At 35.7% G+C, this 12,463-nt stretch overlaps 1 protein-coding gene across 1 annotated transcript in view; it reads left to right on the top strand.

Moving 5' to 3' along the window:
* LOC107572031 (casein kinase II subunit alpha') overlaps window positions 1–4,952 on the top strand; it is a 14,544-nt gene extending 9,592 nt beyond the window's left edge. Inside the window, exons 5-12 of the mRNA XM_016258437.1 lie at window positions 778–837; window positions 921–1,004; window positions 1,909–2,019; window positions 2,391–2,492; window positions 2,642–2,742; window positions 3,472–3,620; window positions 3,707–3,789; window positions 4,456–4,952. Of these exons, the coding sequence (XP_016113923.1) occupies window positions 778–837; window positions 921–1,004; window positions 1,909–2,019; window positions 2,391–2,492; window positions 2,642–2,742; window positions 3,472–3,620; window positions 3,707–3,783 (684 nt within the window). The 3' untranslated portion in view covers window positions 3,784–3,789; window positions 4,456–4,952. The remainder of the gene's footprint in view (window positions 1–777; window positions 838–920; window positions 1,005–1,908; window positions 2,020–2,390; window positions 2,493–2,641; window positions 2,743–3,471; window positions 3,621–3,706; window positions 3,790–4,455) is intronic.
* Window positions 4,953–12,463: the final 7,511 nt, after the last annotated feature.

The raw sequence follows: 12,463 nt of genomic DNA, 5'->3' as shown, positions 1-12,463 counted from the left end.
ATAGGCTAGTTCTCTTTTATGCTAGGACTACATTATGGCCACGAATTAAGTATTTGTTCTCTTGTTTAGGCTTAGCTGCCACAAATTCATTCATTCGTTAATTCGTTCGCTCCCTAGTTTTAGTAGGCCTAAATCGTGGAACTATTATATTTCGTAATTACTTATTAAAATCATTATTACTTAAAATTAATAAATAATAATAAATTAATTTAAAAAAGAATAAAACCTGCTGACGTCGTAGAAACGAATTGTTAATTCGAATTATATTCGGAGCTCCGTAGTTATTAAATGATCCCAGTTAAACTGTTGAGGTAACACTTTACTTGAAGGGGTGTGCGTAAGACTGACATTGCACCTTCATAATCATGACATGACACATGTCATGAATATGAAGGAGGTTTTATGCATGTTTATGACAACTGTCATTAAGTGTAATTCGCTCAGTTATGTCATTTTTAATGCAAATATGACATTATTTGACCTAACCCTAATCCTACCCTTACCCCTAACCATAGCCCATAACAAAGACATCTCAAACAACTTTACAGATCTTCTTTATGCACCAAGAGCTTGTAACACTCCAAAGAGAAAGGAAAAATTTTAATCGCATCATATGACCCCTTTAAGGTGATCAGTTATTTTTCAAAAACATTTTGCTGTCTCCTGGCTAATCAGAATCCAAGCAATGGTGTAATAATTAAAATGATCTGAAATGTTTAAGTTGCATTTAAATGTAAATCCTTCAAATCTAATATCTTTTGTTTCCTTTCCGTTTAGGAGCTGTATCAAAAGCTAACAGATTACGATATACGTTTTTACATGTATGAACTACTAAAGGTAAACTCACAAGTGTGCTTCACTGGCTTGTTTTGGAGTCTTGTATGCATTGCTAAGGTTTTTTTTTTTTTAAACACGGGCAGGCTCTGGACTACTGCCACAGTATGGGGATCATGCACCGCGATGTCAAACCCCACAATGTTATGATCGACCACCAGTTAAGGAAGGTAATGAAGGTTTTTTTTATATATATATATATATATATATATTATATATATATATATATATATATATATATCTTTGGGCGGCGTTATGCAAATCTTCCCACATCGTGACATAGACATGTGGGGCCGTGTTAGAATGAGCCGTTTTAGGTAGGCGTGGCTGACTCTTAACTTTTAGAAAGAATATCTCTTTGGATTTGAGACTTTAGTCTTTGCAACTTTACAGATCTTCTTTATGCACCAAGAGCTTGTAACACTCCAAAGAGAAAGGAAAAATTTTAATCGCATCATATGACCCCTTTAAGGTGATCAGTTATTTTTCAAAAACATTTTGCTGTCTCCTGGCTAATCAGAATCCAAGCAATGGTGTAATAATTAAAATGAGCTGAAATGTTTAAGTTGCATTTAAATGTAAATCCTTCAAATCTAATATCTTTTGTTTCCTTTCCGTTTAGGAGCTGTATCAAAAGCTAACAGATTACGATATACGTTTTTACATGTATGAACTACTAAAGGTAAACTCACAAGTGTGCTTCACTGGCTTGTTTTGGAGTCTTGTATGCATTGCTAAGGTTTTTTTTTTTTAAACACGGGCAGGCTCTGGACTACTGCCACAGTATGGGGATCATGCACCGCGATGTCAAACCCCACAATGTTATGATCGACCACCAGTTAAGGAAGGTAATGAAGGTTTTTTTTATATATATATATATATATATATATTATATATATATATATATATATATATAGTTCATCTTGAACTGCATTCAAGACATTCAGAATGCAAATGTTCTCTCTGTCATGTAGTTACTGGATTTATACACCAGCAGGGGGCATCAGGGTGCCATTTTCTTTTGGCAAACAAGGTGTTTTTTTTTAGATGTTGGTTTGTGTGTGTTTGATGCAGCTGAGATTGATAGACTGGGGTCTCGCTGAGTTCTATCACCCTGCACAAGAGTACAATGTCAGAGTGGCTTCACGCTATTTCAAGGGTCCAGAATTGTTGGTGGACTACCAGGTAAAATCCTCTTTATGAATCACACAGAATAATTTATAATTCCTTGATTTTATGACAGCACAAACACTTTCTCTTATGTAACTTATCATTCCTCAGATTTTTGTTGCATGAAAGACAACAATAAAAACTGTCAGTAACAGTCAGATTAGCATGAAATAAACAACAGTGATGGTATTTAGAGCATCACTCACGCACACGTCCTTAAGCGTAGCACGTTTGATGTTAGACCAATGTTTAATCATTGCGTGTAGTTTGTAATTTTTATAATCAGAATAAAATTCCGTAAAAATTTTTGAATATCACATAGTGCTGTTTTCTTTTTAGGTTGTCTATGGTTATTGGGTTAAATGTGTGTTGTATTGTGTGTACAGATGTATGATTACAGTCTGGACATGTGGAGTCTCGGCTGCATGCTGGCCAGTATGATCTTTCAGAAAGAGCCTTTCTTTCATGGCCAAGACAACTACGATCAGGTAAGTAATATTAATATCTTTTACATCAGGAATAGATCATGCAGTTTTATAAATATAATGAAAATAAATATTGTGCGTTTAACGCTACTAGCTAAACGCTTTGTCTTAAGCATGTGACCATGATTTCATTTGATTTCCTCGTTCTCCAGTTGGTGCGGATTGCAAAAGTTCTCGGGACGGATGAGTTATTTGGCTACCTGCGCAAATACCACATTGAACTGGATCCACGATTCAAAGACCTGCTTGGCCAGTGAGTACCAGCAGAGGATGTCATAGAGGCATTTCAGAAATTTCAGAAATAATAGTTTTTTAAACTATTTTTAATATACAGTAATAACAACAACAAGACAAGAATAGAAAGCAAATGTATATCATTTGTTATATATTGTATTTATTATATTATATTATTTGCAAATAAAATACCAATTATGTATTTAAAAATATATATTTATTTGTTATTATTAGGTAATTCCAAGGATTTCCACTGAGTTCAGTAACCTGTATTATTAATAATATCTGGCCGAACATGTGGTCAGTACATGGATATTGAAATTGCGAGGCAACGTTCTTATAGTTAACTAAAACTATTAAAAAAACGTTATTCCTTGAAATAAAAGAAAAGTTAACTGAAATAAAATGAAAAATATTTAAAAACGTAAATAATTTTTTTTCAGATAGCTGCCAAGGCAACCTTTCTCATTTTCATTTAGTTATATGATTTTTTACTTGATGTTACTAAATAACTAAAATATACTAAAACTGAAATAAAAAAAGAAAAACTATATAGACATAGTTAAAAAAAAAAAAAAAAAGACTAAATAAATAAAAAAACAATTCAAATTATTTATATTTTAATAGTATATAAATGATACTAAAATGACACTCGTACCAAGTACCCAACTGATTTAATACCAATACTGACAATCTGCTACTATGCAAGTTTGTCCAGTTATTAAAACTCACCTGCTGTATCCCACAGGCAGACACGGAAGCGCTGGGAACAGTTTGTGCAGACGGAGAACCAGCATTTGGTGAGTCCAGAGGCTCTGGACCTTCTCGACAAGCTGCTACGCTACGACCATCAGCAGAGACTGACCGCCACCGAGGCCATGGAGCACCCTTATTTCTGTCAGTTAGCTTACCTCACTGCTGACAGTGTATATAGACAAAACAAGCAGTCGAAAAATCCTGAAACGCATCATTTGTGTCTTTAGATCCCGTGGTGAAGGAGCAGTCTCACACTAATACAGATGGCACCATAGTGTCAAGTGGAACCAACACACCCCGATGAGAGCAGGTCTCAAGATTTAATTAGTGTTTTTATTTATTTATTATTTATTGGTTCAGTCAATATTTAATGGTACATGCATATTTTTTGAATATAGATTAACTGTTTATTTTTTTAAAACATTAACAATTTAATAAAGTAATCTGACAAATGTAATCTTTAGAAACTCAAATACCTATTTTCATACTGTACGTCAGTGTTATTTTTATTATTATTTATATACTATTTTGGTATTTATTCATATTTTAAATTACCTTTTATTTTTATATTTTCATTTTGGTTTAATTTTATTATGTGCTTATTCATTTTTAATATTTTGATTTAGCTTTAATTAATTTTTCCGTTTTAGTCATTTTAATATTCAACAGATTTTTCTGAAATATTCTATTTATTTTTTCAATGAACGAAAATGATTTTTTTTGTAGTTTTTGTTAACATTAACAGCACTGCTGTAGCATTTCAAATATTCATTGTAGTATTTTTTAAAATTATTTTTCACATAGAAATATTGGTATTAACCAGATATATATATTTTTTAATCTTTGAATGTATAAAATGAATTAATTATGAATTACACAGAATCCACAGTTCTGGTTTTTGTTTTTGTGAAGCATTTTATATTGTCTGTCATTTAAATTTTACTGTCTTTTTGTTGTTGTTGTTGTTGTTTTTCAGGACCCGGAAAAGGAAGGCGTTTGTTACCTCAATTTTTTATCCCTTGTGTCTGAAACCTCTTCAAGTGTACAGTGAAAGTTTGCTCTAAGCAGCACCTGTTACACCTCGTCTCTCAGACACACACACACATGCACACTCGCATACACTCACACCAACACAGACATTTCAGCTTTCCTGTGTCTGTCAAGGTTGGTCTGCCCTTCTATAACAGGTCTGTTCCTTTAGCTTGAAGATTTCAAAGCTTTTCCTCCCAATTTTTAGATGAAAGGAATATATCCTCGACTCCACCCCCAAGTACACTGGCCCCTCCCACCTTAAACTAGGCATGGAGAATGAGACCAGAATGAACCCCGCCCCCTCTCTCCTTATTGGTCTGTGTGTCCGTCTGTTCAGTATTCAGACCTTGGCGCAGCCTCCACATACTGTAGTAATAAAGTGGCATGGTGGACCTTTATTTCTTTGCTCTAGGTAGATTGATTACTATATTAATGAAAATAAATGATTTTTATTTAGATTTATGTGCCTTGTTATTGTCTGTTAATTTGCGGGTTGAAATGTGTGCCTACTTGTGGTGTTTGCAATTGCTGTTTCTCATACTTAAAGGGATAGTCTTAACTAAAATGAAAATTTTACTCATTTACTCACCTTCATTGTCGTTCCAAACCCGTATAACTTGTTTTTTTTTTCTTCTTTGCAAAACAAAAAAATTAATTTTGGAGAATGTTGGAGTCCAAACAACATTGGAGCCCATTGACTGTTGAACCACTGATGTCACATGGACTATTTTAATGATATCTTTACTACCTTTCTGGGCCTTGAACGTGTCAGTTGCGTTGCTGTCTATGCAGGCTCAGAAAACTCTGGGATTTAATCAAACATATCTTTATTTGTGTTCCGAAGATGAACAAAGGTCTTATTGGTTTGGAACAACATGAGGGTGAGAAATCAATGAGAGAATTTTCACATTTTCCCTTCAAGGTTAGGTAATTGAACAACCCGCTAAAAATTAAAACACACTGTTGGCGAAAACAACAAGAAATTACAAAATCTAGCAAGAATATTGTTTTGATTGACCCAAAACCAAAAAACAAATTTTTGTATTAGATTAATCAGATATATGCATAACTTGAACATAAGATTACAACTTTTAAATTCTTGTGAAAATGACACGATCGTCATACGCATGAATTTGAAGTTATGTGAATACATTCTTTCCATAGCAATGTACTAAAACAATGTTAAATGATGCAGCATTGTATTACAGTAGTGTACTAATTAACTATATTATAAGATGTCACATGTTGGTCTTAAATGTCCTTAATCTATATAATGTTTAAATATTTGGTTTCATTTTGAACTTGTTTTTGTTGAATGGAATATTTTAGTCAAAAGAGTAAATCTGTCTAAAATGACCATTGTATTCCTTACAGTGCAAATGAGTAAAAACAACAAAAAATCTATTAGATATCTGCTTTTAAAATGTTAATTATACTGAATTTTCAGTTGCACAGTGAAATGTGACGCAAAACATGGTTTTGTTAAGTTTGTCAAACAAAATCCTCATTTTCTTTAGTTCATTGTTGACCATGGAGTGTGAGACCAGGTTTGTGGCTCATGTTGTGTGCAATATGATCTCTTCATCTGTGATGTTTAGCAATATTTTGGCTATGCGATATCTTTCCTTTTGCCAGCCAGGTTAATTAATTGGCTCTGGCTCCCACGCTCCTCTGCGTCATCATAGCAGCTCTTTTGTAGAGATGTTTTTGCCCTTACAATAAGGGCTACCTCATAATAAAGCTTTTTTTCTTCAGAGAGTTTAAACAATTGTATAGACTCAAAACTTCCAAAAGACTTTGCCTTTGTAAAACACAACAGAAAGGATTGTTCCGTTTTTACCAAGACAAGTTTTACATGGCAGTCTTTGGTGTGAGCGACAACACACGTGAGGCAGAGGACTAATGGTGCTTTGGGAGGCGTCTCAGCCCTTTGTGACACCAAGGGCTCAAGTGTCCATTGCTGGCTCATTAGATGACGCGATTTCTCCAAGACCTCCTTGATTTGTGCAGTCCACATGGCTCCGACCTACCTCCACAGGTAACTGTTCACCTGTGTTTATAGTTCTTTTTTTAACCCTCTTCTCAATTTCAGTGTTAAACCGAGAGACTCATCATTATTCATGTCTAGGCCTTATGTGGTTACTTCTGCCCTCAGTGGCCCTGACTTTGACCAACAGCTCCTCATGCGTGACACTGACATGAATATTTCCGAATGAATCTCATATCAGATTGAGGCCTGAGAGAATGTATGTCAAGCAGAAACCTCACAGGACTTCAAATACATATGCTTTTATATAAAAATGATGAATATTTCAAGCCCAAAAACCTGCAGAGCCATTTGGTTTGGTTTTGGTTGACCAAAGTGAAATGAAAATGAGGTTTAGAGACATTACCCGTCTCATCATGACCTTTATGTTTTAACATTTGATGAAGTGACTTCAGTAATGGCCTTATGTAACTTCTGCCACACCCGATGGTCATACTTGGAGGTGAAAGGAACCCTGGGTCAATTTGGCTAACTTAAACCACATCCAGCAATTACACTGATGAATGGGAGTACGGTTGGGTAAACAAACTCCAAAAGGTCACTTAAAGGGATAGTTCACCCAAAAATGAAAATTCTGTCATTAATTACTCACCCCCATGTCGTTCCAAACCCATAAGACAATTGTTCATCTTTGGAACACAAATTCAGATATGAAATCTGAGAGCTTTCTGATCCTGCATAGACGGCAACATAACTACTATGTCCAAGGCCCAGGAAGCCAGTAAGGACATTGTTACAATAGTCCATTTGACATCAGTGGTTCAACCACAATTTTATGAACCACTGACGTCACATGGACTATTTTAACAATGTCCTTACTGCCTATTTACCTAAATATCTTAATTTGTGTTCCGAAGATGAACAAAGGTCTTATGGGTTTGGAAAGACATGAGGGTGAGTAATTAATGACAGAATAATCAAAAATTACAATTCTGACAATTTATTCACCCTCATGTTGTTGCGGACCTATATGTCTATTCTTCTGCAAACACAAAAGAAGAACTTGTGAGGTCCACGCAATTAAAGTCAATGAGGTCCAAAAACATTTATAAAAATATCTTCTTTTGTGTTCCACAAAAAGAAAGACAATCATACAGCTTTGGAATGAAATGAGGGTGAACTTTTGGGGTTAACTATCCCTTTAAAGGAAATAAGAGAAGTCATTTTGAGAAAATAAGGGACTGTTGGTGCCAACCAACATGGAGGAGATTCCTATTTCATTGTAGTGTGAGGATGGAATTGGAAAGAACTGAAAAATGCCAGAAACATTGTCTTGACAGAAGCTGTCCAAACATACTTTTAGTCTGCTGACTACATTCTTACAAGATGACTCATTGATAGTCTATCTAGCTTGAGCAAACAGAAGGATTGATTACCCAGAATGATTGAGAAACACAATCATCTGACTTATGATTCATCACCAAACCTCTTTCCTAGAGTATAGCTGCACTATCAAATATTAAGGTTATTAAGCTGACAGATGCATTAAAAATATTGTTTTCTGAGATTTTGTTGACTGGTCTATCATTAGTCTCATGAAACCAGACATGTGATTATTGACATATTTTGTGGTTTGCTTGAAAGCTTATTCTGGCTAGGTACCATCTGCTTAGACAGGAAGACATAATCTAACCGACATGCAAGTCATGCAACCAAACACAGTTTGTTTTTTGAAGCAGGGAAATCTGAAATCACTGATGTCATAATAACAGACAGGCATGCTGTTGAGAAAACAGAATGTTAGCACAATTAGCATTAGCAAAGCAAGTCTCCCTAAAATAAGAAAAGATTATTTGAAATTGTATGAACTGATACAAATTAGCCACCAATTCGCAACAATGTAAAAGTGTTACGTATTAAAACAAAATCTGTATTTTTCTTAAAGGGGTCATATGATGCAATTTCAAGTTTTCCTTTCTCTTTGGAGTGTTACAAGCTGTTTGTGAATAGATAAGATCCCTAAAGTTGCAAAGACTAAAGTCTCAAACCCAAAGAGATATTCTTTATAAAAGTTAAGACTTGTCCACGCCCTCCTAAAACGCCTCGTTTAAACGCGCCCTCACATGTCTATGTCACGGTGTGGGAAGATTTGCATAACACCACCCAAATGTTCACGCAAAGAAAGAAGGCATAACTTTATTGTTGCTGCCACCGCCGCTGCCATGTTGTGAAGACGCTGTGTGTTCGTTGCGAAAGGGAAACTACTTTGTTTGGCCTTCCAAAAGAGGACATGACTAGTAATCAGTGGTTATGATGTCCAAACTTCTTCTCAGGTGACGTAACAGGGTTGACCAATGAAATCGAGCTAGAGACTTGAGTCATGGCTGCGGGGTGGGGTTTTCGCGTAGGGGGCGTGGTTTACGCTCAACTGGTTTGGGGGGGAAAATCTCGCATCTGGAACGTTCTTGGTTATCTTGTTACGTTAGGAGGACGTACTGACGACGTTGTGAGTTGGTAATGGGATGGTAAGGGAATTACGTGCATATGACGTCGTGGTTACGTTGTCAATTGCAGGAGTTAAAGCAAAAAAAAATCCTGAGCCTGAACTTTTTTCCGGGGGCAGCACAGCACATGCAAAGAATGCAATGACTGTGGCAACTTTAACATTTAAAAGGATACTAAGACAAAGTTATTGCTTTCTTTATTCAAACTGATTTTTTTCATGAATATATGGTTGACCTGAAGAATGAAAGCTTTACACTTGGAAAATTATGAGCTACATCACCGCTTATCGACACTAGGGGTGTGACAATAAACTTAGCTCACGAGATGAGACAAAATACAGATACTTGTTTCAATAGAACGAGATAATATTTTAATACTATTTTTAAGAAATTTTCAATGACAAAATATTTGTCTTTTAATTATAAAAAGTAAAACAATGCAGTTGTTTTTAGAAATATTTTAACTAATCTAGGGCTGTAACTAATGATTATTTTGGTAATCAAGTAATCTACTGATTATTTTGACAACTGAATAATCTGATATTTTTTAGTAACACAAATAGACCTAAGTGAAAACCAGGCATTACTATGACTATTTATATATAAACTAAAGATGAGGCAATAATAATTGGCTCAAATTAAATATCAAAACCAAGAAATTACATGATTGTATTGAACAACACTGCTAAAATACATAATGTAATATGCCTATACATAATATGAATATAACCAACTTAAGTACATTATGTATTAAAACAAATACCTGCAGAGGGCGCCAACGGTGCCAACTGGTGACGTTTCACTTTACAGGGTGATTAAACGACGTCTAAATCCATTAAATTTTAATATTTTGCCACATGCAGAAACTTTTATTTTGAAATCGCGATGTACAATACATGGCATAAATTACACAGGACCTACACTTGTAATTTGACTACACTTGTATATTCCTGTACAGCCAAATTCACACTACAGGATTTTAAGCCTGATTTAAGCCTGCTTTGCAAGTCAACAAGCTTGCCGACAAGTCGGGCTGTGAAAGGGAGAAAAATCAGCGGGTGATCAGCGCTCGGAAATGTGTGAACTAGTCAATGACGCATCAAAGAGGCTCGCTGATGCCTCACCGACGCCTCGCTGACTCCAAACAAATATCTAGCATGCAAAATATCTGGACCGGTCGGCCAACTCAACATCACATGGTGTTAGGGTATTGTGACAAACTACAGCCAATGAGAGAGCAAGGCAAGGGTTGAGGTCAGTGGAAGAAAAACAGCAGCAGCAACATGGCTTTGTTTGGACACAAGAAATTGTGTTGGCTGGGACGACTGATGCTAATGCTCTCTAGTTATTATGGTGTTATAATAATAACACAAAAATGGTGAAAAACTGTTTAAGGGTCTAACTCAATTTTAACGTTTTTAATTCAATTCAAGTTTATTTGTATAGCGCTTTTCACGATACAAATCGTTGCAAAGCAGCTTTACAGAAAATTAAGTTTCTACAATACATTTAGTAGTAGCTTATCAATGGTGACTATGTCAGATTGATGTAGGCCTACATATGGCAGAAATGTATGGTCAAATTCAGTTAATGACGTAATCAAACAGACGATGAACACTATTAACAGTGTCACTATTAACTCCACAATTCAGTAGCTATTGTTCACAGTCTTTGTAATGTGTTTTCAGCAATACATTTCTAGCATTTATGTGTAGAAACAACACCCTGAATTGCATTTACACTGACTTTAAAAGCACATTTATGGCCCAGTACCTATAGTAAACACAACTTTGTCTCCAGACAGACTAGTTAAAAGTGCACCCAGATTTTTAAAAGTTGTGAGAAGTCAGCCAGATCCGATCCAACCTAGTGATTAGGTAAATAGTCACCATTTTGTGCACCAGATGTTAAAGGTGGGGTAAGCGATTTCTGGCAGCCAATGTTGACATTTGAAATCACCAAAACAAACACGCCCATACCCCAAAAGGGTCTCGCCCCTATTTTGATAGATCTGCCCCACACATACGTACGCAACCCAGGCAACAATTATGGCGGAATCTGCTGTTCCAGCTGGCCGAGGGTATGATGCCATCAATAAGTGAAAGCAATGTGTGTTACTATGGTAATACAGGTCTAATGTGTTTTGGTAGTACCTTAAAAGTTGTGAGAAGTCAGCCAGATCCGATCCAACCTAGTGATTAGGTAAATAGTCACCATTTTGTGCACCAGATGTTAAAGGTGGGGTAAGCGATTTCTGGCAGCCAATGTTAACATTTGAAATCACCAAAACAAACACGCCCATACCCCAAAAGGGTCTTGCCCCTATTTTGATAGGTTTTTGATTGACTCTGTGCCATTGACATTTTCATGTTTGTCATATTGAATTGACTTGACTGTTTTTAAACTGTGTTTATTTATAGCATCAGTTCATTTGCCTCAGACTACTGGCCAACAGCTACTGTAAGAGTGAGGCCGCGTGAAGGCGAGATAAACTTCCTGCTCAAGAGGACACCTGATCCCTTGCTTCCTGTCCTACAACCTGACTCCTCAGCAGCTCACTTTCTGAAAACATCTTCGCCATGAAATTTTCAGCACTGCTTGGTTGTACCACGGTCTGTGATGTCCGGTCAGCGGTGATGATGACAAACCCACCTGCCGTTTGTCAGTGGAAAGCCATAAGCAGCAGAACCATGAGGTGAGCTTAACCACTTAAAGGAACAGTTCACCCAAAAATAAAATTTCTGACATTATTTATTCACTTTCATGTCATTCTAAACCCGGATTACTTAAATTTCTTCTGTGGAATAAAACAGGAAATGTTTTGAAGAATCTTCATGCGACATTCTTTCATACTGTATAATGAAAGTGGATGGTGACCAAGGGATTTCAAGCTACTGAAGTACCATAGATTCTTCATAATAGAGGTTCATGTGACTCAAGCACTATATTACAAGTCGTCTGAAGCCATATGATAGCTTTGTGTGGGCAACAGGCTGAAATTTAAGTTGTTTTTCTCTGACCACTGCGGTCACTAATTTTTTGCTATTCGTGCATTCTTTTCCACATAAGAAATTAAATTTTTTGCCTCAATTTTAAATATTTTTCATTTCTCTTTTCTGAACAATTCTTAGCAGTTAAATAATTACTTTAAGTGGTCAAGATTTAAACATTCTCCAAAAAGAGGTAATACATTGCAAATATAATAATCTTTGATTTTTGAAAACTGCAGTTCTGGGATTTTCCCTTTGTTCAGCTATTTGTTGTTTGTCTTATGGTCAGTCATATGCACGTGACTTGTTTATGTGGTAAAAAAAAAACAAGCTATAAACTTCTAAGCGTATAGATAAACCTGTGGAAGTATCTAAAGCTGAGTTAATGATTATTTGTGCTGAATCAAGTGAACTCCACTCAACTTTTGAAGTCATAGGTGTTTTATTATTGAATGGTTATTCAAATGCATA

Source organism: Sinocyclocheilus grahami, unplaced genomic scaffold (genome assembly GCF_001515645.1).
Source record: "Sinocyclocheilus grahami isolate Dianchi unplaced genomic scaffold, SAMN03320097.WGS_v1.1 scaffold30.1, whole genome shotgun sequence".
NCBI classification, from domain to species: Eukaryota; Metazoa; Chordata; class Actinopteri; order Cypriniformes; family Cyprinidae; genus Sinocyclocheilus; species Sinocyclocheilus grahami.
This window is presented reverse-complemented; position numbering and strand designations above follow the sequence as displayed.